The sequence below is a fragment of the Tympanuchus pallidicinctus genome, unplaced genomic scaffold (genome assembly GCF_026119805.1).
Source record: "Tympanuchus pallidicinctus isolate F22 unplaced genomic scaffold, pur_lepc_1.0 scaffold40, whole genome shotgun sequence".
NCBI classification, from domain to species: domain Eukaryota; kingdom Metazoa; phylum Chordata; class Aves; order Galliformes; family Phasianidae; genus Tympanuchus; species Tympanuchus pallidicinctus.
Window position 1 is genome coordinate 2335686 of NW_026294759.1, and position 24826 is coordinate 2360511.

At 40.6% G+C, this 24826-nt stretch overlaps 1 protein-coding gene across 10 annotated transcripts in view; it reads right to left on the reverse strand.

Moving 5' to 3' along the window:
- CLCN1 (chloride voltage-gated channel 1) overlaps positions 1–24826 on the reverse strand; it is a 60681-nt gene that overhangs the window by 16220 nt on the left and 19635 nt on the right. For 3 of the 10 annotated variants that reach the window (XM_052701780.1, XM_052701779.1, XM_052701778.1), the window contains exons 1-10: positions 20947–21349; positions 14507–14660; positions 13917–14048; positions 12473–12601; positions 12236–12369; positions 10627–10704; positions 9759–9870; positions 5127–5252; positions 2931–3015; positions 263–364 (exon numbers count right to left, since the gene is read on the reverse strand). In XM_052701780.1, the coding sequence (XP_052557740.1) occupies positions 263–364; positions 2931–3015; positions 5127–5252; positions 9759–9870; positions 10627–10704; positions 12236–12369; positions 12473–12601; positions 13917–14048; positions 14507–14660; positions 20947–21135 (1241 nt within the window). In that variant the 5' untranslated portion in view covers positions 21136–21349. Of the gene's footprint in view, positions 1–262; positions 365–2930; positions 3016–5126; positions 5253–7122; positions 7202–9758; positions 9871–10626; positions 10705–12235; positions 12370–12472; positions 12602–13916; positions 14049–14506; positions 14661–18009; positions 18109–20946; positions 21351–24826 lie in introns of those variants that run through there. The other 7 variants (XM_052701786.1, XM_052701784.1, XM_052701781.1 and 4 more) reach the window with 6 other exon arrangements.

Consider the following 24826-nt stretch of genomic DNA (forward strand, 5'->3'; position numbering starts at 1 on the left):
TTTCTCCTCTTAATAAGTATTACAGAATTCCTTCTAAACCAAGGTGCCATTTGAAGCTATTGGAGCCAGTCTAGAAAAAAATCCATCTCAGAATATATTATACTGGTATTTGCAGATATCTTTCTCTGATATAAATTCAGTTTTTTCCATTTTTACAATTTTATAATTGAAATAGCTATACTAGCTTCTAGAAAGTATTTGTTCCTATCCATTATCAGTAGGGTATCAAAAACTTGCTGACAAAGTATTCAAAGACACTCACTACTTGGTGAGAAACTGGCTTAGAGCTGTAAGACGCCGGACGCACAGCACCACTTGGCGATTGAGATAAACAAAAAATGCTCCAAGGAATCCTGAACATATCCTAAAATAGTGGAAATGAAATAAAATCATATCAAACCATTAAAAGCATACAAACCACCAACCAAAACCCAAGCGTTTTTCATCTACAGTTATTATGATGTCTTTTAACTTAACAACATGCAGCAGCTCAGCTGAAAACATTGACTCCTTGGCGAAAAGGGAGAGATGGTTTTGGACCTCTTTGTCACACACTGCTATTTTGCTCCTAAACTTTCTCATGCTTGTAGATGAAAATGTCATGTCAGGATGTGATGTCCAATTCCAAAATGCAGTAGGGTTGCACCTTATCTCTAGCTGGTCCCCTCCTTCTCTTTTCTGTGCCCTGACCTACAAAGACTTCCAAAGATACACAGGTGCACAGATACACATGCATACATACAGTGTATCAGTGAAGAAATGAACCATGACTGTAGGCAATACAGATACAGCGTGATAATAGCTTTATCTCATCTACAGTTGCTTGAATATAGGGTTTGTAAGTAGTTCCACTCAGAACTGATGCACTGAAAACTAATTAGAGCTTGTGTTTGTCTGACAGTCTCTAATTTTAACTCTTCAAATGTTTGGGTGATGGGAGCAGTATCAGGTTCTATAAAAATAGGACTGGCACATCTCGGTGTGGTCTGGTGAAGAGCAATTTGTCAAAAATAAGTATTGCCAGAACTTAGACATTAGGTTAGAACAGGAAATAGTAAAAAGTAGGGGGTTTAACTCTGAGCCAGCAAAATTATATATCTATATAAAATATTAAATGTACCAAACTTGGTGTGATAGTGTCCAAAGTTGTGACACCTACATATTCCAGAGAAACAGGGCAGATGAGTGCACCAACCAGAGTATGAGATCCCCAGCCCTCTTGAAAGACAAGAAGCCTCAGACAATCTCAAGAGCATGCATACCAACGCATGTAGTTGGGGCAACAGGAGCAACTGGTGCTCTATGCCTGTTCTCCAATCTGAGAACCATGATATCATAGGAATCACAGAAACTTGGTGGGAAAAATCATATGACTGGAAGACCACAGTGCACAGTGCATACAGTCTTTTGCAAAGACAGGAAAGGAAGGATAGGAAATGGAGTTGCACTTTGCATGAAAGAAATGTGTGTGGTAGGTAAGCTATGGAGACCATGAAAGTTCTAATGAATGCCTTTATACCATGATTAGAGGGATCGTCACCAAGGATGATCTAACATTAGGTATCTGTTACCTCTCAGTCAGGATTATAGGATCAAAATGATTTGGGCTGGAAGAGACTTTAAAGATCATCTAGTTGCAACCCTCATAACATGAGCAGGGACACCTTCCACTAGATGAGGTTGCCATCTATCCTGGTTCTGAACAGTTCCAGAGATGGGACTTCTCTGGACAACTTATTTCAGCATGTCATCATCCTTATAGTAAACAATTTCTTCCTTATATATAATCTATATCTATTCACTTTTAATTTAAAGCCATTATTAGCCTTTTTTCTATCACTACATTTCTTAATAAAAAGTCCAATTCCACTTTCTTATAGGCTTCCCTTAGGTACTGAACAGCCACTTTAATATCTCCAGACTTCTCAAGACTGAAGAACCCCACATCTCAACCTCACTTCATAGGATGTGTTCCATTACTCTGTTCTCCTTTGTGGCCCTGCTCTGGACTTACTTCAACTGGTCTATGTTTTTCTTATGCTGAGAGCCCCAGAGTTAAAAGTGGTACTCCAGGTAGGATTTCATGAAAGTGGAGTGAAGGTGCAGAATCACCAGCCTGCCTTGCTGGTCATGCTTTCTTTTGATGCAGCCCAGGATATAGCTGTTTTTCTGGGCTGCAGTCACGTATTGCCATCTCATGTTGAGTTTTTCATCAACATTCCAAAGTCCTTCTCCTTGGGGTAGAACGTGGTAGTTAATAATTTGTCTAGATGGTCGCATTGTGGTTAATGGCTGGATGTCCAGGTGAAGATCACTGACAAGTGGTATTCCTAAGGGACTGACCATCACTACTTAATACCTCTGTCAGCAATGTGGATGGTGGGATGAAGTACATGCTCAGTGTGTTTGCCAACAGCAGCAGGCTATGTGGTATGATCAACACGCTGGAAGGAGGGCATGCCATCTAGAGGGGCACTGAGTCAACATGAGATGGCAATATGTGACTGCAGCCCAGAAAGGCAACTACAGCCTGGGCCCACTTAAAGCCTATTTTGATGACAGTATGATCCTTCCCAATTACATTATCCTATGCCTGTTCTTCAGCAGCCCTGTTTGTCAGTGCCTCACAGGGCTTCTGGTTACTTTCTGCACACCCTTTCCTTCCTAACTTAAAGCCCTCCTTATGAAGAGAGCCATCATACTGACAAAAAAGTCTTTGTCTCTGCTAGAAAGGAGCATACCATCTCTCCCAAGCAGATTCTAATCTTCTAATAGAAAGATTACCCATTGTGTTACCACTGCTGAAGGAAGAATCCCAACACAAAATCAAAATGTCTAAAAGAGGAGTTATTCTGTTTCGCAAAAGAATTACCAACAGAACTGACTTGATATCTTTTGTAGAGCAAGAAACCAAGTTCCTGGTGACTTACCCTATTACAGCAAATGCTGGCAGCTCTTGCAGATCAAAGGGGAAATCCATGCGAAAGTTAGTTCTGAACAGTGCTGTGATGGTAACTGTGAGAGAAGAAAGAGGTAGAAATGGAAAGGGAATAATGAGGTAAGAAGTTAAATGGCATAAAAGCTGGAAGCAGAGACAGGGGAATTAGTTATATATGTGTCGTATGGTTTCATATTATGTACAATGTTACAGATATGCAGGCTGCTTTAATTTTAGTAATCTCAATTTTTAAATACTTGCAAACCTACCACTACTGATGATATAGGTTTGTTTTCAGAGTATATACACATACACTTTCTACAATCCCAGATTTGTACATACTTTTTTTCTTCTACCACCCATCGTCCAGTATTATACTGCATTATTGCAATGCTTTCCATGGAATCCATTTATCACCTGCTTGGAACTCTGATAATTTTATCTCAAAGCTTTTCTGCAGTAAGATGGCAAGTGCTTGCAGAAGAGTTAGCTGACGGACTCTGTATGAATTTGCAATAGCTTAGATGTTCCACATAAACATTACAGGTAGACACGAATTGTGTGCATTAGGGAAGCAGCTCCATCTACTTTCAAGTACATTAACTACCTCACAAAAAGGCATTGTTACTGAGTGACAATAGTACCCACACAGGAAACTAGTGCAAAGACATTATTTTACCTACTAAGTGCATAACTGCTGAGAGCAGACAAAACTAGAGATTGTGAAGATATCAGAGAGAGATCTGAGAAAAACTGCTGCATGAGCAATGACTGAAAAGACTTGTAACTGTTGTAAGAGAAGGAAATAAGAAAGAAAAGACATGAAAGGTAAGTTACGGCAGGCATGATGAAAGACTGTAAAATAATGAATTACTGGTCTAAACAGGAGTTTCTGATTCTCTAATAAGGGATTCTGGCAACACAAACAGAGCAAATTCAGAATTATGAACAAAAAACCCTGGATTTTTCATAGACAATTGGATCATGGAACATTTTAATCCAGACAGTCACTGAGGCATTCACCCTGGTTATTAAAGCTGCTTGGATGATTTTGAAGAAGGGCAGGTTAGATAAGATGTTTCAGGATTAAGCTAATTTCAAATGATTTTAGAGATCAGCAGGGGCCTACAGTAGATGAAGTGAAGGATTGGGGATTATCTCCTGTTATTTGCCTTCTTCTATTTTCCTCTGGAAAGAAGAGAGGCAAGTGTTTTTGTGACGGATCTGATGGTTGAATAACCCATAATATGAGGCAGTGTTTCACAGGCAAAGATGCAGTTCCTTTTTACATTCAGAGCATAAATTGCCATCACTTTCTACACTCAAAAAGAATATTCAAGGCAAATAATGTTCTAGCACAATAAAATCCAATTTTGTGATGTCAAGAGAGAGTAAATTACAGCAATTTTAGAATGGGAAGAGCCCACGTGGAACTCAGATCAGTAAAATAAATAAAAGTGCAAGAACGAAGGATAAAGGCATTGTAAGCAAGAAATTTACCTATGAATGGCAACCTTCTGTATCAACTAGAATCTCATTCCGGCAGTATCTGAATTGATTTCTTGAACACACCTGGTCTATGCTATTTCTGCCTGCACACATTTCAGTTGAAATGGTGTTTTTGTTTATTTGTTTTTTGTTTGTTTGTTTTTTAGTTGGTTGGTTTCTTCTTTTTCTATCAGAGCTGCAGTTTCGGTCCTCAGGACCTTCAGTCAGACCCAATCAGTTCCACAGCCTCCTAATCATTTCATCACCTCAGTTTTCTAGACTACTGCTTGTATCGTGTGCATCTAGCCAAGAGATGACCAAACCAGGCTGTGGTGCCTCCAGTGAACTGCATACATTGCAATATGTATTACCCAATTTGTGGTGGGATATGTTTATATTTGCTGTCATGACATTATGCTGACTAAAGGCAAAAATCCCACCTCGGGACACTTCTTACTTGATTGGTACTCATACACAGTCTTTTTTCAGTCATATTCTGAAGAACTGGGATAAGTTGTGTTACACATTTAGTGATAGAAGATGCTTCCTTTTCTCTTTTCTTCTATGCTGTTAGATGTTCAATGTTTCAGTGTCATGGCAGAAGTCTCAAACATCCTGAAAGTTGAGGGCTTTGAGAAAGATGGAGAAAAAAAAAAAAAAGGACATTTGTACAAAGACAACAGGAATGATTTTAGCTTACCTGCATCCTTGTTCCAAACAGCAAGGACTCGGAAAATGAAGGCACTAAAGGTAGCTGCAAAGAAACCTCTCCAATAATTACGCACAGCAAAGTAAGTGGAAGTGACTTCAATGCTGAAAAGGACCCCTAAAAAGAGTTAGAAAAGGAGTAAAGTTAAAATCAGAAGTGCAGTGACAGAAGGACAAGAAATACTTCTAAATAGTCTTCTAAAGCAGTGATCTCAAAACTTCTTTGATTGTGTACCCCACTGGTAAAATATTTTTTGATTGTGTACATTTGTAAATTGTAGATGTGCAATACTGTACTAGTGCACTGGGTACGTTATAAAGCACACACGAAAATAAAAACAATAAGATGATAACACGAGGAACATTCTATGATCCATTTATTTTATTAATTGTACAAAAAATTACTGTTCTCACGAAAAATATTATTACTAGTACTTGTTCTTATTTTTGAAAATCATGGTTTAATTAGTTATACAACTTGCAGTTGTAAGTTCAGTTTATATCCATATTTAGTTTTAATGGCTATCAGAGTTGAAAAAGAGCCCTCACAAAGCCCGAAATGGGAGAAGCATAACTTTGGCTGCACTTACTAAATTAAAAAAATATATATCTATATATAAATATATATTTTTGTATCTTTAACGAGTGTGTTCCAAACCCACTGAAAATTTTCCTTTGGAAGGTTTTTCAGTGGATTAGAAAACTCTTACAAGCTTTTCACGTGTACAGATGAGAGAGGTTTTATAAATGACACATAGTGTTTTCAGCAAGAAAATCATGAAATCTCCACAGCACAGCATCCCTCTGAAAATGCATGTACTTTCTCACTCAGTGTTAAAATGGCACTTTCACCTCATAGGGACAGATTATGTGCTTCTGTTTTTAAAAGCATTTGCTGGGTAGCATATTGCTGTCAGCCACTTGTCATGACAGAAAAGATCAGGAAATTCAGAACACCTTTCTGTAAAAGAAAAATACTCAACTCATCTTTAAATTAGACAATTCTTTTAAGTCCTTTGCCATGAGATAACCTCTGAACTGCTGTGTGGTACAGATGATTTCCATGGTCATTTCTCACCTCACTACAGACTATTATAAATATCCTACTGTCTTAAGATTTTGTTTTTATGAAATTAACTGCATCAGTGTTATCCTGTTACACTTTGTGCACTTCTGGCTCTCCCTTTTTTGCTGCAATATCTTGCTTCCGAGCCATGCAGCCAATGATTTTCATGTGCCAGTGCTGCTCCTGGTATAATTACACAAGAATCCTTTTCCAGGCAATGACACTGCACCATCAGTTGTTACAATTGCATTGCTTTTCAATAAACCATTGCTTTTATGAAAGAAGTCATTTACTGTTGAGAATGTATCTTCTCTGGTAGGTCCTTCCTTCATGTATTTCACTACTGAAACAGAATCTAGCAAATACCAGAAGACAGGATAGAAACATCTGCACTGTCATCCATTCAGCTGGGTAAGCTGAAATACTTTGCAATACACTGAAAGGAGATGAACAAGTGAGGGCTCTACCATCAACCGTCTGTGTGATGGGACAACCAATCTTCATCCAGAATACCTCACAAACTGCACGTGACATGTGGACCAAGTGAAGGCATCAGTGCCAGTGTCACTGGCAAACCTTAATTTCTTTCTTATTTATAGATAGAAAATAAGTGTAAGTAGACAGTCCAGCATTTTCTTCCCACAATGTAGTGGATTGTTTTGCAGACCTCCTGAGATGTGCACACCCTCAGTTTGGAAACAACTGTTCAGAAAAGCCATCACTTCATGCCCTTCAGAAAGATGACACGTAAAAGAAAGTCTGCGTAAGAGGAGGTTGGAGATTGGTGGCACTAAAGGCAAGCTTCTTTGTTTTAGGTATATGACAGATCAAATATAGGGTGCAGGAAATGGAGAAATGAGAAGTGGACTAGGCAGGAGATGATTTAGGTACCTGAGAAAAAGGAAACAGAACAGCCACTTGCCTCCAAGTGGTGTCCCAAAGCAGCAGCCAACACCCACAGCACAACCCACGGTCAGGACATCCGTGTAATAGTATGGCTGCTACTGGTAGAAGAGACAGAGAGAGACAAACAGAAACAAAGAAAAAAAGCAATGAATGACAGAATTAGCAGGTATGGCCACATACTGTCACCCAGCTCTGTCACTAATCTTACATCATCTACATTCTGGATGGCTGCAAAACATTCAGACAGATTCTATGTGGTACAAGACAGGAATACACTTGGAGTTGCATATTCAAGACATGAAGAGAAGGCAGCAATTCATCTTTCACTGAAACACACATATTTCTGTGGCTTCAGAAAGAATGTTTCATGAGAGGTTCTTCAGAGCATGGAGCACACACGTGTGTTTCACTCTCTCTTTTACTTTGGTAGGGAATTTCAGGTTGCACATGCCCCAGAATGTTTCAGAAGAGAAACACTCTCTGAGTTTGCATACAAAAAGCACAGGTTTATCCAGAACAGGGTATGGACAACGGCTGGAGAGTGAGTGGGTAACAGGTCACCTATTAAAGGATTGTGCTCTCCTGGTTAAATCACTAAATTTGCAAGTTTATAAGCAATCACTGGGACAGTTTTGGAGAACATGGAAAGAGAGAGGGTCTTCTTCCACTCTCTAAGACTTGGAAGAGCAGTTGAAGGCCCTGGCATGCCTGAGAATGATGTTGACCCTTATGGAGCAGATGGGTTTTGTTTCATGTTAACTAAATACTAGGTAGTGTCTAATATAAAGAACAACATGGTTAACACCTGTGTATTTGCTACTTTCTGCTATTACGTGTTCCTGAAGCAGTCTGTTATGACTTCCATGAGAGCTGACTTTTGAGAAAGGGTGTACATGGGCATTCTGAGCAGCCAGGGAGAATTCCAAGGGCAAAGGCAATGAATTCCTACTTACCTGAGAAAGTATTCGATAGAGCCTCAAAGAAGAGGTTTGTCAAGGCTATGGCTGCACAGCCCAACAAAAAAAAGAGCCATAGATTATTCTCTGACCCATAAGAGCCTTTCCACATTCACAGATTTGCCTTAGGTCACCTTTGAGTCTTACTAATGCTTATGTGGCCTTAAACGTCATTGTGTCCAGAATGGGAGTGAGTTTCAATTCAATGTCTGGGACAGTGTGTGGGTTATGTTATAGCCCTTCAGGACAGCTTGTAACAAAGGGTACATATTACATGGTCTGCAGTATAGCAAGAGTTAAGTAGAGCTGTTTGAAAGTGCAAAAAGCCTGTTGAAACAGTGAAGTAACAGTAAAAGATGGCAAGAATCAAGCATGACATGGTATTACTCATTCCACCCACAGAGAACAGTCCATGGCATATGGCATCCCCCGGAGTGTGTGAGTGCCAATGCTATTTAATTTAGGAGTAGCCAGAGAGGCTAAAACAAGCAGACAAACAAAGAGTACCAGAGCGCACTCAGAAAAAGCAGAGCTGGGCATCTTTTGATTGTAAAAGGCAAACTGGTTTTTCAAACACATTTTGAGGGATCCTCACTAAATACACAGGGTGGTGTTTACCAGCAACAACCTTAAAAAATTATAGTTGCAAATTATAACCTGGACTTAGGTCCAGGGAACAGAATTCTACAATTTGGTGTGATTCTGCAAGAGGAAATCAACTAGAGCTATAAAAATTATGATAACTTTCAATTCATTCTTACACTACAATGCTGTCACAGACTCACAGCAAGTTTTTGCCTGGAAGGTATCCCCTTTTCCAGTTCCCTGCTCAGAGTTGCACTACCTCCAAGGCTCAAGCAGGGTGCTCAGGATCTTGTCCAAGTGAGTCCTTAACGTTTCTATGGGTGGGGATTCTCCAGGTTCTCCGAGCATCTGTACAATTACTGAACCACCTTTGGAAAAGGGGAGCAACTTCCTTATAAAAAATTACAATTTCCCTTATCACAAGTTGTGTCCTTGCCTCTTCCACTGAGCCCCTCTGAAAACAGCCTGACTTCATCTCCTCCAAAATCCCCTAGGTGGCTGATGGCACCAGCTAGACATCTCCCATTAGCTTTTCCTCCTTTACACCGAGCAAGCTCAGATCCCTCAACCTCTCCTCATACGTCATTCCAGCCCCCCAACCATCTTCCTGGCCCTGCAACACTTCTTTTACATGGGGAATGCAAAATTTTACACACTGGTATTTCTGTTCTCCAGTCCAATACTGAAGGCATAAATACAGTAGATTCTTTGTTCATCTCTCCTGGTCATCCTTGTCATCATCTCCTGCCATTAGATGATTACTTTTTTTTTTTTTTAACTTCTCTATATTTATTGATTTGCTGGATAGACCTTAGGACTCCCAGAGAGAGAGAACAATGAACAAGAGACTGAGCGAGATACATTGTTAGAAAAGTTGAAGTTGTTGCTTTAGAATTTTGCACTCAAAAGCTATCAATTTTCCTTTGGCTTTTCCAAGATTATCCTTTCCCTTTCTTTCAATGCCACTAGCTACATAATTAAAGGAAGAACTAAATAAGTCGAGATGCTAAATAAGTCGAGAGACATCTCTGGGGGACCTGCTTGAGAGCAGGAGGTCTCACAGCAAGAGGTGGAGTTTTACATTAAAAGTCACAGACAGGAAGTCACTTGCCTCCAAGAAGAGCCCCGAAGCAACATCCAGCTCCAACTGAGCAAGCCATCACCAGGAGGTCGAGCTGCCTGTGCTCTTTCTGGAACAGAGAGGGCAGCCAGAAAAAGGCATGCTGTGGTTAGAGGGAGCAAAGCCAAAGTGTTAGGGTCCAGAAGAACAAAACAAAGCAACAGCCAATTGTAGATTCAGCCACTGCTATCACAAATAACAGGCTCTACACACTTTAGCACAGTTTTTAGTACACTCAGCCTACAGTAGCGAGATTTGATCCTTACGCATATACAGGATCAAGTGAAACAGCACCTCTATTGTTGTATTACAGCTACTGTTAGGAGTTTGTAAAGCAGTTCCTACACACAGCTATATATGTGGTTAATAGCGACTGTGTTGTTTTTGGGTTATTTTTTCCCGACCACAATTTGTCAATACATCAATCAGCCGGCAGAGGCCGTTTTGCAACAGCAAAAGCCCAGAGGCAGAGTCAGTGGCTATAATTAGTAATGCTCTACATCCTACCTTAAAGACAAATTGATCTTTATCCACAGCTATTTAAGGTTTGCTTTTTGTTTTGTTTTGTTTTGTTTTTTTTCCCCACGCAGACATTGATCACAGTGCAAAGGAATTGGAACTGTCAGACAGAGAACTTGTGAAATGCGTGTTCTTAACCAGTATCTGTGTCACAATTGATTCTGCATGGTTATTCAGTTGTACATCTGGTGTTCTACTACAATTTTCTTTGGCCAGTATCTTTCTGCTTTAGAAAAGCATAGTGAACTTCAATCTGTATATTCCGTCTGTGTGCAGCCTATCAGTGTGTCTTAACAGTTCAGCATGTGGAAGAACTGAATGCCAGAGACACGTGCCTTACCTCGTATACACCACAGAAAATTGACATAAACTTGCTGAGCACTGCTGCACAGATACTGGCAATATGCACAAAAGGGCCCTGCAAGAAAACAGGAGGAAACAAATTAGAAAGAGCTATTTTTTTTTTTTCTACAAAGGCAGCTCCAAAAGTAATTCCTTGGTGTGGCAGTAGAGGTTGAACCTTCCAGTTGGGTGGGGAGAAAACCTAATGAGATTCAACAAGGACAAGTGCAGAGTGCTACACCTGGGGAGAAATAATTGCATGGATCAGTACAGGTTAGGGTCTGATCTACTGGAGAGGAGCTCTGCAGAGAAGGACCTGGGTGCCCAGGTAAACAACAGGTTGGCTATGAGCCAGCATTGTACCATTGTGGCCAAGAAGGCCAATGGTGTCTTGGACTGTACTAAGAGCATGGCCAGCAGGTTGAGGGAAATGATCCTCCCTGTCTACTCTGCCCTGGTGAGGCCACATTTGGAATTCAGTGTCCAGTTCTGGGCTCCGCAGTTTGAGGTCAGGGAATTTCTAGAGAGAGTGCAGTGGAGGGCCATAAAGATTATTAGGGGCCTGGAGCATCTCCCTTATGACAAGAGGCTGAGATCTAGGACTGTTCAACCTGGAGAAGACTGAGCGAAGTCTTATCGTCAACACTTACTGATATCTAATGAGTGCAAGTCAGCTGGATATGGCGAGGCACTTTTCAGCTGTGCTCAGTAACAGAACAAGGGGCACTGGGCACAAACTGGAACATAGGAAGTTCCATATGAACATGAGGAAAAGCCATTTACTTTGAGAGTTACAGAGCACTGGAACAAGCTGCCCAGGGACCCTGTGGAGCCTTCTTCTCTGGAGATATTAAAAACTCATCTGGATAGTTTTCTGTGTAAACTACTGTAGGGAACTTGTTTTAGCAAGGGGTTTGGACTAGATGATCTCCAAAAGACCCTTACAACTCCTATGACTCTGTGATTCTTTGATTCCCACCAGTATTCTATGAAATTTTGTTGTCGTATGACAGAGGGGCAGTCTGACAAAATGGCATCTGACATGGATGTGTGTATGAAGCGCAAATGTGGAACTGAATTCTTCCATGTGGGAAAAATGGCACCGATTGATCATTGATGTTTGCTGAATGTTGATGGAAACCGAGCATGGGATGTGAGCACAATGAAGCTGTGGGTGGTGTTTCAGCAGAGGAGACAGTGACATGCAAGACAAGCCACGTTCTGGATGTCCATGAAGATTTTTAACGAGCGTGGCATGCAGGCTCTTGTTCATCGCTGGTGAAAATGCATAGCTAACGGTGATGACTGTGTTGACAAATAACATTTTGTAGCTGAGAATTTGCTCTGTCAAACAGTGTTATTGTGCTCTTTGTAGCTGCTTTTGTTTCCATAGAAATAAATTGGTTGTGTTACTTTCAGAGCTACCTACGTATATCAAGCTTTTCAAAGTAGAAGAAAATGTTTAGTGGAAGATAAGCGCTGCTGGGAAAAACAGAGCTTTGACAAGAGGAATGGAGTCAAGGAAAAGGAAACATTTAAAGACTCTTGCATAGACAACTCCTTCCTAGACCCTGGCTGCTACTTCACATGAACATAGCAATATTTACCTCTTTCCCTACAGGCATGCCACTTCCAAGCCCTGCTGTGAGGCCCACAACTTTGGCCACAAATGCTTGGAGAGTGAGATATTCCTTGAGGACCACTCCCCTCATAATTGTCTTGAGTTCTGGGATCCCAGACCCTGAAAACAACAACAGAGCAGAGGATATAGAAAACCCAAAGGCAAGAAGAATAAGAAAAAAGAGACAGACGAAAACAGATCTTGCCATGCCTTCTACCCTCACCAACAGCCTGTGGAGAGACGAGGTGGCAGAAGACGGCTGCAAACAGTATGAGAACAAGTGGGTATGATACCCACACCAGATACTGCAAAGGAACATTCGGGTGCAGCTCTCTGTACATCCACTTGTAGGCTGTAAACAAAGAAAGAAGTTGTCAGTAACCACAGATGCTCCAATCAGTTTGGTAAACTTTAAAGAATCACAAACAAAAGCCCACACCTGCCCCTACTAAATCTCCCTGAGAAAAGCTATCTAAAAGTCCTAATTTTCTAAGACAAATAGGGTAAAACCTTGTTTCATTTAAAGTACAAAATCTCAAGTAATATATGCTTTCTGCAGGAATGGATACAAGTGATTCTCTGCTGTCAGACATTATTAATACCCGTGCTGTAATGTGGCATTGGAAGAGCTGTATTACTTTCACTTGCAAGGGTGAATTTCTGTGCAGGACCTTTTCATTTAGCAGCTGGAGGGTGTTATATGGGCCCTGAGGGACAGTAAAGTTAGTGTCCTCTCCTCCATTTCAACCACATGAAAAACAGTTCCTTCAGAAAAACTACCTCAGAAGCCCTGCTTACAATTTGATTTCTAGAACAGCAGCATGAAGGGAGAGGTGCCAGCTGTTACAACATGGGCCTTGTGCATGCAAACTCAGAGTGTGTTCCTTTTTTGAGACGTTCTCTGGCACACATGCAAGCTGAGATTCCTTGCCAAAATCTCAGAAAGAGATGGAGTAAAATACACACGTGTGCTCCTAAGAATTTTGCATAAATCATTTCTTCTGAAGTGCAATTAACAGCATGTTGGCAATGATGTATGTATTTGTGTGCATGGGGATGGGAGGCAAGGCCACTGAAAGATTTTGTAATTTTTAAAGCTGGAAAAGGGTGTGGGAACCAGAGGAATGCTGTAGAGAAGTGACATAAAGCAAGTGATTGTGAGATCGTTGTTAAAAAAAAAAAAGTTTAAGTAAAGAGCACTATGGTTCCATGTAGCAGAAAACACCAGAGAACTGTATAAATAAAATTTGAGAAGAATAATAATGAGGATAAAGGCAGAGAGAACTGTATCAAGAGGGCATCAAAGAGCCCTTTCCTGTCCCCATCCACCATATGCTCAACAGATCTGGAGAGGATGGCACACTGTATAATAGGAAGGGCCGAAGTCACACAGTGCTCCCTTACACATAAGCAAGAGAAGGATTGAAAGTGAGTAAAAATAATGGCTTATCTTTGAATGGTATGCATGTCCTTTGCTCCCTGCCCACCTAGAAATATTTCCCTATCACTCCTTTAACGAACCTTTTCTTAGTTAACCTCTCTACTGTGTTTGCAAGTCTTCCTGAGGTATCGACGATATTAAAGGAAGAGGAATGTTGGTCACTGGGCTTTGTAAAAATATTTATAACATTCACAGTATGCTTTTGCAACACCTGAATGAGACCCACCCTGTAGACTCTTTGCACTGGCATAATCCATTCCCCAGCTCACCAACGCCATGACCAAACCCAACAGAACCAAGAAAATCCAGTCTTCTCCAAGTTTCCTGGTGACATATTTCTGGATGCGTCTAGCACAGTCTGTGGAGAGAAAAGAGAACCAGAAAAATGGAGACAACATAGATGAAATCTGTGCCTCTGTGTTGAGAACTGACCACCAAAAGAATGTATTTGAAAGAATTACGGACTTAAGTGTTGAAGGTCTGAGACCCACCCCTTCCTTGCAGTCTTTCAAAATTCTTTGAAGTTTCAAAATAAAATGAAGGGACAAGATAATTTAACCTCTTGTGCACTAGCAGCAAAAATAACTTCCCTCCTGTTATAGAGATCTGTTGTGGAAAAAAAAAATAATAACTTGGGAGCAGTTATTCCTACACGTAGCATGCAAACACCTTTTAAAACCAAGATGGTGCCTCATTCCTTCTCTACTTCTCCCCTGTCAAAGTCTCCTTGTCATTTTGTCTTGCTTAAATTCCAATCTCTTTGACTGTTCTACCCAATATCTGGTCACAGGGTAAGCAAGGATAAATGATTCCTACCTTGGCATTTGGAATAGCGCTCTTCTTTTATCTCTACTTTACTCTCACGTTTCAGGGGTCTTTCGTTGTTCTTTTGGGCCTGCTTTGTATTCAGTAGTTTTGCTGCTTCCTTCTCAGCAAAGTCAGTTATCTGGTCTGTGTATTGTCCATAAAGCTGGAGGAGCAGAAAGCAGGAGAGAGCAAAATGAAGATGGAAGGCAAATATTCCTTCACAAGTATTGTTAAAAATGAAAAGGCATATTTACTAACAGTAAGAGGTGCAGTCAGATGTATTCAAGCAAGGAGACAGACACAAAGACTCAGACAGAGGCAATTCATTATTTTTTTTCCTTTTCCTTCCTGGTTCCCTTTTCCCAATCTCACTAAAATCTTTGCATCTTCTTTTGGGTGTACAAGCTACGGTAACAGAATGCTAACTGCTTTTTAAGATCCTCAGAATGAGCAGGCTCAGGTCTGAAGGCAAAAGATTGGGCAGGCTTTTTGGAAGTACAAAAGAAGGTCAGAACTGTTCACATGAGGCTGCCAGTCTTAGGGCTGTCTTCAGCAGCACTGCAAAACAACTCTTAAAATTTAGAGAGGTATCACACTACTAAATAGGTTGCAGGAATGCCCTGCATCTGTTCACTCTGCTGCCAAGGAATGCTTAATAGGGTATGCAGCCACTGGTGGTGTCTTGAGTGGAAAAGAAGAAGCATCAGCTCACAAATAGCAGAGGTACCACATAGCACCTCCCGTTATCTACCCAAAGCATTCTAGTAAATCCCCATATATCTCTAATTCATCTGATTTTTTTTTTAATTACCTAATCCAGCCCTTGTTATCAGATACTAATCTTGAAAACATTTGATATTATGCAATTCACAAGCAGCTACATGAGCTTGCCAACAATGTTGCTCACATGGATCAGTGATAAAACTGTCAGTTGTGCCAGCTTGTCAAAAAGGAGTTCTCAAGGAAGCTGGGAGGATCCTGACTATGTCCATCAGGTTCCCCCACAAGTAGCTATTCTCCCTCATTTTTTCATGGTATATACGGGGAAGATGTGAATTTGAGAAGCTGTGAACAGATCTCTTCCCTTCACTTCTACCTACAAACTATGACTTTACATCAGTTGCCTGCCTGATGCTGAGCCTGTGATCTTGGCAATTCCCACCTGCTAGAACCTGCTTTCTCCTAGCACAATACCTACTTCTCTAAGATACTTTAAGTGGCAAGAGGGAGTCAGCAAAAAGTCAGATGCTTCAGCTGGAGAATGAAAAGACATTTGAGATACGGAGCTCTACCATGAGCTTAGGAGACAATTCTACCTGACAGCTTTACTTCTCCTCTTTTCTAAGAGACGCAGGAGATATTGCTCCTGTACCCTTGCAGTTTCCATTAACTGAAACATCATCAGTAGAATGGCAATAAAGCAAATAACTTATTTGTAAGAGAATTTGAGATCAGATAGATTTGGAGATTCACAGAAGGTTGAACTCCGGAAAGCACCTCTGGGGGGTGTCTCTTCCAATTTCTCTTTCCAAGTTTCTCCTAGCTCACACTAGGCTAATTCCAAGGCCAATCAGGATGCTCAGAGCATTGTATGGGCAAGTCCTAGTCATCTTCAGGGGCAGAAATTTCCCAGCTTCTCTGAACAGCCATTTCAGTGTCAAAGCAAGTTGTATTTCCAGTTGCCAAATGTGACTGAGTCCTAAGTAGTTTATTTGCATGTATTCCTAAGACACTTGAACTATGTGCAATGGCTCCCTTTAAAATCTCTACTATATTTTCACATATTTTCACAGAACATGCATGTAGGCTTTTAAATCATTCTGTTCTTATGACGACTTGCATTCTATCTCTGAAACAAATTGATCCCACCTGAATATCTAAACCTATTCTTCCATCCACCCATCTCTGCATTGGAAAATTATATTTTATTTAATTACTAACCCCATTATTATCACCAGAGTCTAGCCAAATTAATTGATACATACTCTTAGCAGTGAAGAGTGGCCATGCTCTGATCTCCATAATATAGACAGGATGGTGAAACATCAAGATGAAGGACCTGCCAGACTTTGTATAGATTATCACATATAAAATCCAATAGCAAATAGCAGATTAATCCCTGTTTCTCTCACTGTATCTATTTCAGGCAGCAATGCCAAGCACCAACAGATTTTAGATAAATGCACCTTCATATCACCTCAGCTAATTTTTCATTGCCTTTACATGCTCATGAGGAATTGTTTTATATCAAATGGAGCTTAATCCAAACTATGAACTTAATCCAAATTATGAACTACCTTCTCAACCATCTTGTTCAAATTAAAGTCCTCCATCTATTCAGATGGAAAAGTTCATGGTTTGTATCTGACTGGAAAACTATGAAATCAGGATGTGAAAGAACGAAGAACTAGTCTCAGGACATAACGATGTCCTGGAGGACAAATTGGTCTCAACTCACTTAAATAATGCTTCATACACATGCTTTATTTCTCTGGGACTCTGGCACTGCTTCAGTTTATATTCAGTAATAGTAAGACAGAGAAAGATTAAAAAAAAAATCAGAGGATGACCTCATAGAAAAAATGCTAGGCAAGACAATATCCTTTCCGTTAGAATGCAGGTAAAACTAAAACCAAAACACTGTAGTGCTTACACTGTTGTATTCTTTTGATACTACCTCTTTCTGAGCAACACAAAAGCTGAAGAGAATTTTAAAATATATCATCACTTAAAGAGTTGAGACAGAAAACAGTAGTATTATTATGTCCAGCTTGGCTAAATTCTGAATGAGAACACGATAACAGTGTAAAAACCAATGAATGTATAAATACTGTTAAGGATGCTGCATGTGGAAGTGGGAGGGACATCGTTGTTTAATGGAGGAAAAGTTTTCAAGAAAGTTCTCACAACCTCAAGCCTTTTCTGATAGCTATTCTGATGCTGATCATCTACTTAAATCTTCACTCCTCTCTCTGTCCATACCCTAAGTTATTTCCCATGCCATTCAGATTCTGCAATTGTTCTCCACAACAAACTCTAGACATGAAATCCCTTCCTCCAGCACCACCAGTGCACGTTGCTGCTCCTGGCCATTGAATCTGCTGTGGGCTCTGCAGACTGCTCATCCCTTCCACTCCTACCTTGGAGACATGCTGCTGTTCCTGAAATTACCTTCCATAGTACAAAGTCTAGTCTCAACTGCTTATGCATAGAGCTAATGAGACACGTGTGACAGACAGGGATCAGCTCCAAAATAAGAGTTGTCCCCAAAGAAATAAAGGCAAAGGGGAGATCTAATAGCAGTACTCTCTACCTGTGGGGAGTGAGAGGGCTGGAGAGAAAAAAGAGCCAGACTTCTCAGAAAGGCACAGTGAAGGACAGGAGAAAAAAGGCAAAACTTGCAACAAAAGTATGTTCAAATGTGTAGACAGAAAACCTGAGGGTAATTCAGCATAGGAACAGGTGCCCAGATGGGCTAAGCGTCTTCATACTTGGGGATACTCAGTACTTACTTGGATAAATCCTGTGAACAAGGCATTGGGCTAGAGAACTCCAGAGGCCCTCTCAAGTCTCTCTTTGAGTCTGTTACTCTGTAATACTGCATTGCCCAATTAATTATTACACTGCGTTACTGTGGCACCTATCTGTGTACTGCTGCTGCAGCTCTCTGCCATGAATACCCTTTCCTACCTCACAAATGCTGTATCATATAAATACTTCATCAGTCTGATCTGCTTGAGGAAAGGTTCTTATTTTTTCATGCAGGAAGATAAAAACACAGAAACCCACAATTCAGAAGAACATAAATTTTATAAATCTATTTTCTCATATATATCTACTGCTATAAGTATTTGGGCAGTGTGAGAAACAATCACTTGAGATTTTTTTTCCTAGCGTTTCTGTGAAGTGCTGACATTACTGAACTTAAAGGGAGAGCAAAAATCTCTTCAAGATATCATTCTAAATGGTAGATAAAATCTCTAGTCTCTAAGTCAAAAGCTTACAAGAGAGACAGGGACTGACTTTTTACACTGATAGTGATAGGAGCAGGGGGAACGGCTTTAAACTAAAAGATGGGAGGTTTAGGTTAGATGGTAGGCAGAAAATTTTTATTTAGAGAAAGGTTATGGTGGAACAGATTTCCCAGAGAAATAGTGGAACATTTCATCCTCCCAGGATGGCATTCAAGGCCAGCTCAGGCCCTGGGCAGCTTTGGTCTGGTGGGTGGCAACTCTGCTTGTGGCAGGGGGTTGGAACTGGGTGACCTTTAAGGTCCTCTCCAACCTAAACCATTCTATGATTCTATGATACAGTTATCCCAATTCTCACAAATTAAGTACACATTATTATCTATTTTTATTACATTATCTATTATCTAATATATTAACTATGTATTATTAGAGAATCCCAGGCCAATGATCAAATTTTTTGCCTTGTAAAATCATGTATTCCGTCTGAAATAGCTTCCAACTTACATATAAAATAGAAAGGAACAGCTAGCACAAGAAATTGCACAACAGAACTAAAACATCTACCTGCTTTTTTCACATCACAGCGGTAAGTATTCTGCGTGGAAACAGATGAAAGCACTTGCAGCAGATTGTTTATCATGCCAATAGCATAAACATGCATGCCTGTACAAGATGTGTGTGATAGTATGAATGTTTATAATTTATCTCCATGTTAATTAATGGCTATCAAAATACACATGCACAGCAAGACTAGTTTTACAACAACATGCCTTCATATTATATATGTAACTATGTGATTTTTACATAACAGCATTTCTAGGGCATATTTGCAGTAGATCTATAAATATGACTGTCTGTTTTCAAGACTGAAAACTGCATTCACAAATGCATATTTGCTTGGGGATGTTACTGCCTGAAGACTTGTATGGGAATGCATCTGATGTCCTGCTTGTTTGTGCTGGATTTTGGCTACACTCATTGACTGGCATGCCTGTGGGGGATGAAAACAAAGACACCCCAGGGCCAGGCAGCAAGAGATAGGTTTTTCTGCCTCACTGTGTCAACTATGTCACCTTCTAAGAGAGGTTTCATCCATGTGGGAATAGTCTGCAGAGTGGATACCTGTAAACTGGTATATTTTTTTTTGTATCCTGACTAATGGTTCATGTAACACAATGTGCATTTCCATTTCCATAACCCACCTCAGCCTTCCAGCCCTAGGCATTGCTCCACTTGCATCCCATGAGAGGGCCAGGTCACATCCCAAATGCAAAATCTCAACATTACTCACTTGAAAATATAAATAAAGCATTAACTCTGTCCAGACACCTCCTGGTTCTGACTGTTGCTTCTGAATCAGCCAGGGAGCGGTTTTGGGACAGTTTAAGTAGAGAAATAATTTGCAATCTCTCAGATGTTTTGTACAACTTCTGAAGAGAAATTTCTGAGTATGGCCATGGGACTGACTTCCTAGTCTTTTGCAACATGGCAGACACAATCCTCATTGGGATATTTATCTACTGGAAGAGATCATCTTGGTTGCAAATGTGGCTTTTCCTACTCCAGAATTATGCAGTTCTTAGGGAGATTAATGCATCTCTTCCCCTATTCCCCAGTCACAGGCACAAGGATATGTGTAAGGGTATTTTAGAAATCTCCACTCATATCTTCCCTGTATGAACTTCACATTCACACGTTCTCTCTCCCTCCCATCACTTGACCAAATTTTACATTGCTCTAAACCCTTCTACGTCAGCTCAGTCTGAGCAGACTGGCAGGAAATAAGACACCAAGACGGCTGTAAAACCTCCTTGTGAAAGGATGTCCCAGAAGGAGAGGCAGAAGAGATACAGAGAGCAATAGAACAAGAGGTCATAATTAGAGTACATCTTTGTACTAAATACTTTTCTGAGTTTCATATGAACCAGAATGAGAGTCAGGTCAAGTTTAAGGGTTAGAAAATTCCTCACAGCTCTCAGAAGAGCTACTGAAACTATCAACATGCATATACAAGCGTGGACTTACTCTTCTTGTTCAGGGAAAAGTCAGAACAGAGCTCTGCTTGACTGTCCATTCAGCTATGCAGACAGATATCTGTCTAGCTTCATTACTGTTCTACTTGTTTTTATTTCCTCTCCTGCTCTACCTAAAAATCAGTACGCAGCTGAAAGCAGATACAATTTCTCTTTGCATTACGAATACAGTAATGGTTTCATTGATTTTCATGCCAGCCTAACCATTCTAACACTGTGGTCATAATAGATGGAAATACCCAATGACTTGAAACGCTGACAGCATTCTAAGCAAGACTGTGAAAGCCAGTGCCTTACTTGGAAGTCAACAAGGAAAAGGGAGAATTGGTAGGATTGGGTACAGACAGGGACGTGTGCTCTATTGCACCATTCCAGGAGCCCCCAGAATGTACGTGACCCCATTGAGACCTGTGCTGCCATAAACATCCCAGTAGTCCGACCCTACCTGTGGGTGGCTGAGGGAGTTGTCCAGGTAGTGCAGGTCGTCCCCTGTCCCCCTGGCCTCGCGTCCCGCCTCCAACGGTATCCCATAGCGGGTGCATTTCTCAAAGCTGATGTAGTCGTACTGCGGTGTGCCCCCCCACAAAGCTGACTTCGATCTGGATTCCTGCGTCATACTCTTTGAGCTTTCCATGTCTCTGCTCTTGCTCACGCTTAGTTGTAACAGAGCTGCCGCTCTGGTCCTTTCCTAGAACCACCTCATGGTGTGGCCTAGAAAATGGCCTCTGCACTTCTGTTCTTTCCTTCCTTCCTTTCTCTCTCTCATTAGACCACTCTAAGTTCTTCTGCTCTCCCTTTCTCTCTGCCCTTCCTACTCCTTGTGTCTCTCTCACTTTCTCCTCTTCCTGCCCAAAGGCAGGGTTCAACTATATTTATAGCAACTTTCACCTGTCACATGATTCCCCAGTGCCAGGTCTGATCTCAGCAAAAGGCATTAACTCTGCCAGGATTAAATATCAGGTGTGGGCAAAAGGGGAACTCCTGAAGGAGAGGGAAGGGGGACTGGGAGGAGGAGAAAAGAAGGCTGTAAGAAAAAGAGCGATAGAAATACAGACACAATATACAGACAGGAGGAAGCAGGAGAATTATCCAGATATCTTCCCACATCTTCTTGCTAAGTCCATAGTCCACAAGAGAAGATACAAGTCCTGAGGGAGAACTCCAACATCCATGTAAACTGCTAAGCAGATTAAGCAGGGCTTAATCTCAGTCTTTCTATATGCCCTTATATTGAAGGCTTTCACTTTTGGAAGATGTTAATAAGTTGCTCTGAGTATTCAACTACGACTGTATGCAGAAATTTATTGTTCTTGATATTCACTTCCATCAGGTTCCCATTCAACACCTTCTCTTCACCACAACAACACTTGTTTCTGAGCCAGACAAAACAAACAAACAAAAAAACCCACCCAAACAAACAAAACAAAACTAACCTCAGCCAAACGAATGGGTCCCAGTCAGCACCAGGAATGAGGAGTATGTTCTAACAGTGTGATGTTATAGACAATTCCCAGTACTGCCAGTAAGCATCGGTAACTGTCCTTCCTGTAACCATACCTTCTGAAGGCTATTGTACAACAAAGAGCTGTAAGTTTAAAATCCTAGAAACTGCTTGCCAGGAAAGAACAAAACACATGCATGAAACATGATAACTAAAAAGCAGCTATTAACTGCTTCTTCTTCATCTTTTACACCGTCATCTCTCCAGGATAACGGCTTCCCAGCTTTTCACTTCTTAGAGTAAGATCTGTGAGCAGGATGTGAGAGAGGGGAAGACAGAACACTCATCTGATTGGTCCAGAAGACTAGCCTCAATGTCCTTAGTGTCTTGACAGTATTCATTTGCAGACCTGCATAAAACATTTCTCACAGATTTTGCTTTTTCTCATTCTATATGGTCTCCAGAATATGGTGCAAAGAAAGTCTCCAAGAGGATGATATGCCATTTCCTCCATAGACCACACTTCCACCTCTTCCATCATTCCAGCTAACAATGTTTATATGTATACCCAATATCAATAATATCCCTATGGATACTGTTAGACAGTACAGTCCATATCTGATGGCATTTTAGGCAAGCTCTGAATACTTACAAATGCAACATCAATGCTAGCTTTGAACATACAGGCTCATACAGGCAATCTGTCATCATTATATTCTTGCTAGCTTTAAATTTATTGTCGCTCAGTAGCATTTCCCAGAGGAAGGCTGTGGCCCACCTGTAGGTAAGACTTGTAATGAACCACCTTGAATAAGAGTTTCTAGGTAGCAATGTCTAGGATGCAGAAAGTAACATTTGGATACTCTCATAGATTTCCATCATAATGACAGTAAGTATTACTAGCCCACTGAGATGTTTTTGGAAGAAAAATTCAGTTTATATAGACACTAAAGCTTATATTAAAAATATTATTTAGTTTGGTGTATGTAATACAAAAATGTGTATAGAATATGGATGTATACCCTACGTAGGAAACCTAAAGACTAACCAGCCAAAGCTCCAGTAATCATCAGAACTGCAATAGAGCATTAGATTTTCAGTTACTGTCACATCTGCTGAAGGATAATATTCAGCATGTCCCCTCGAGTAAACTAAAAGGAACCTCTATCCAAAGAAGCACTCTTCTAGCTCTTGTTTTTCAAAAGGCATAATTATAGCTCATCAGAAATGATCGAGAGTAGAAATGAGATAGATGAAGGATGCCCTACTGTCAGCTAATCAAATATGGAATTTCCATGGAAAATCACTACATAACTATAGCCTAAAATAAGACAACCCTGAAATATATTTTGTAAGAACAGTTCATCTCAACCTCCAAATAGACCCCAAACCTGAGTCACTTCATCAGTAGAACATCACGGTGGATCCCAAGGTCAACATTCACCAAGTGACTCTAGATGTTAGTGAGACAAGAAACCTTTACTGCCCTCATGAGGAAGACAACCCACAAAAACTCTGTGTCCTTATTTGCAATTTCCACAGTGTAACACAACTCATCCAGTGCATCGTTTACATCTATTCAGATGAAACTAAGCAATCATTATACACACGGTGGCACATGCATGCAGCTAAGGACCTAGAATTTACCTAATTCCCACTTATCAAACAATCTTTCCACCTCTGATCCCTGTACCTAGACATTGCCGATCAAGGAAAAGACAGAGAAATTAAACCTATCCTTTTAATAACTGAGAAAATATATGCCATCTGTAGAGAAAGATACTGGTTTTATGTCACTTCATTTCTTATCTCCTGAACAATATATTCCACTGATTATAAATCATTCCTCCCCCGCATTTACCTAAGAGGAAAGGACTTTATCAGCTGTCTTGGCACTATTAACATCCTCTTTATTTCACAGGGTACCAACAATCTTTTCTCACAGCCTCACTAATCTTGTTAAATTTAAAATGTAAGGGTACATTGAAGGAGATTATCTGCTCCTGTAAGAGTAGCTAGGAAAGACCTAGGCATGAAGGGATAGTAAGAATTGTAGAAGCATAGAATGGCTTAAGTTCAGAGGGATCTTACAGACCATCTAGTTCCAACTCCACTGCCATGGGCAGATCTGCCATCCACCAGCTCAGGCTGCCCAGGGCTCTATCCAACTGGCCTTTAATACCTCCAGGAATGGGGCACTCACAGCTCTCTAGGCAGCCTGTGCCAGGGCCTCACTGCCCTCTGAGTGAAGAATTTCTTCCTAACATCTAATATAAATCTCTTCTATTTTAGTTTGAACCATTTTCTTGTCCAATCCCTATCACAAAGTGTAAAAAGTCAGTTTTACAAGCTGTTTATAAGCTTCTTCAGGTACTGGAAAACAGCAATGAGGTCTCCCTGGAGCTATCTTTTCTTCAAGCTAAGCAAGCCCAGGCTTTCTTCATAGGAGAGTTGCTCCAGCTCTCTGACATCTTCATGGATAATAAGAAAGGGAGGAAGTGATGGGAACTGAGTCTGATCAGTCACATTAATTTCTGAGAGCATATGAGAATTTAGGAATGTTTATGCCAGTGGTGTTACTTGATGGAGGACCTCAAAGATGGGAGACAATCACAAGAAGCAAAGCTCACAGTCAGACTAATTAATAGGTTAACACATCACAGAAAGGATGAACACATCCAGAAAGCATGAACTTTGTAACCAGTAAGACTGACAACATGGGGAAGGTGCAGAAACTGCAGAGTTCTGCAAAATCATAGGGGTACTCGGGGAAAGGAGGAACAAAGAATGTGCACAGGTAGAGAAAAGTATTAAAGGGCTGGTAGATGAACGTCACAGCCTGACATATTCTTATTTTTCTCATGAAATCTTCTCTTAACTCTCC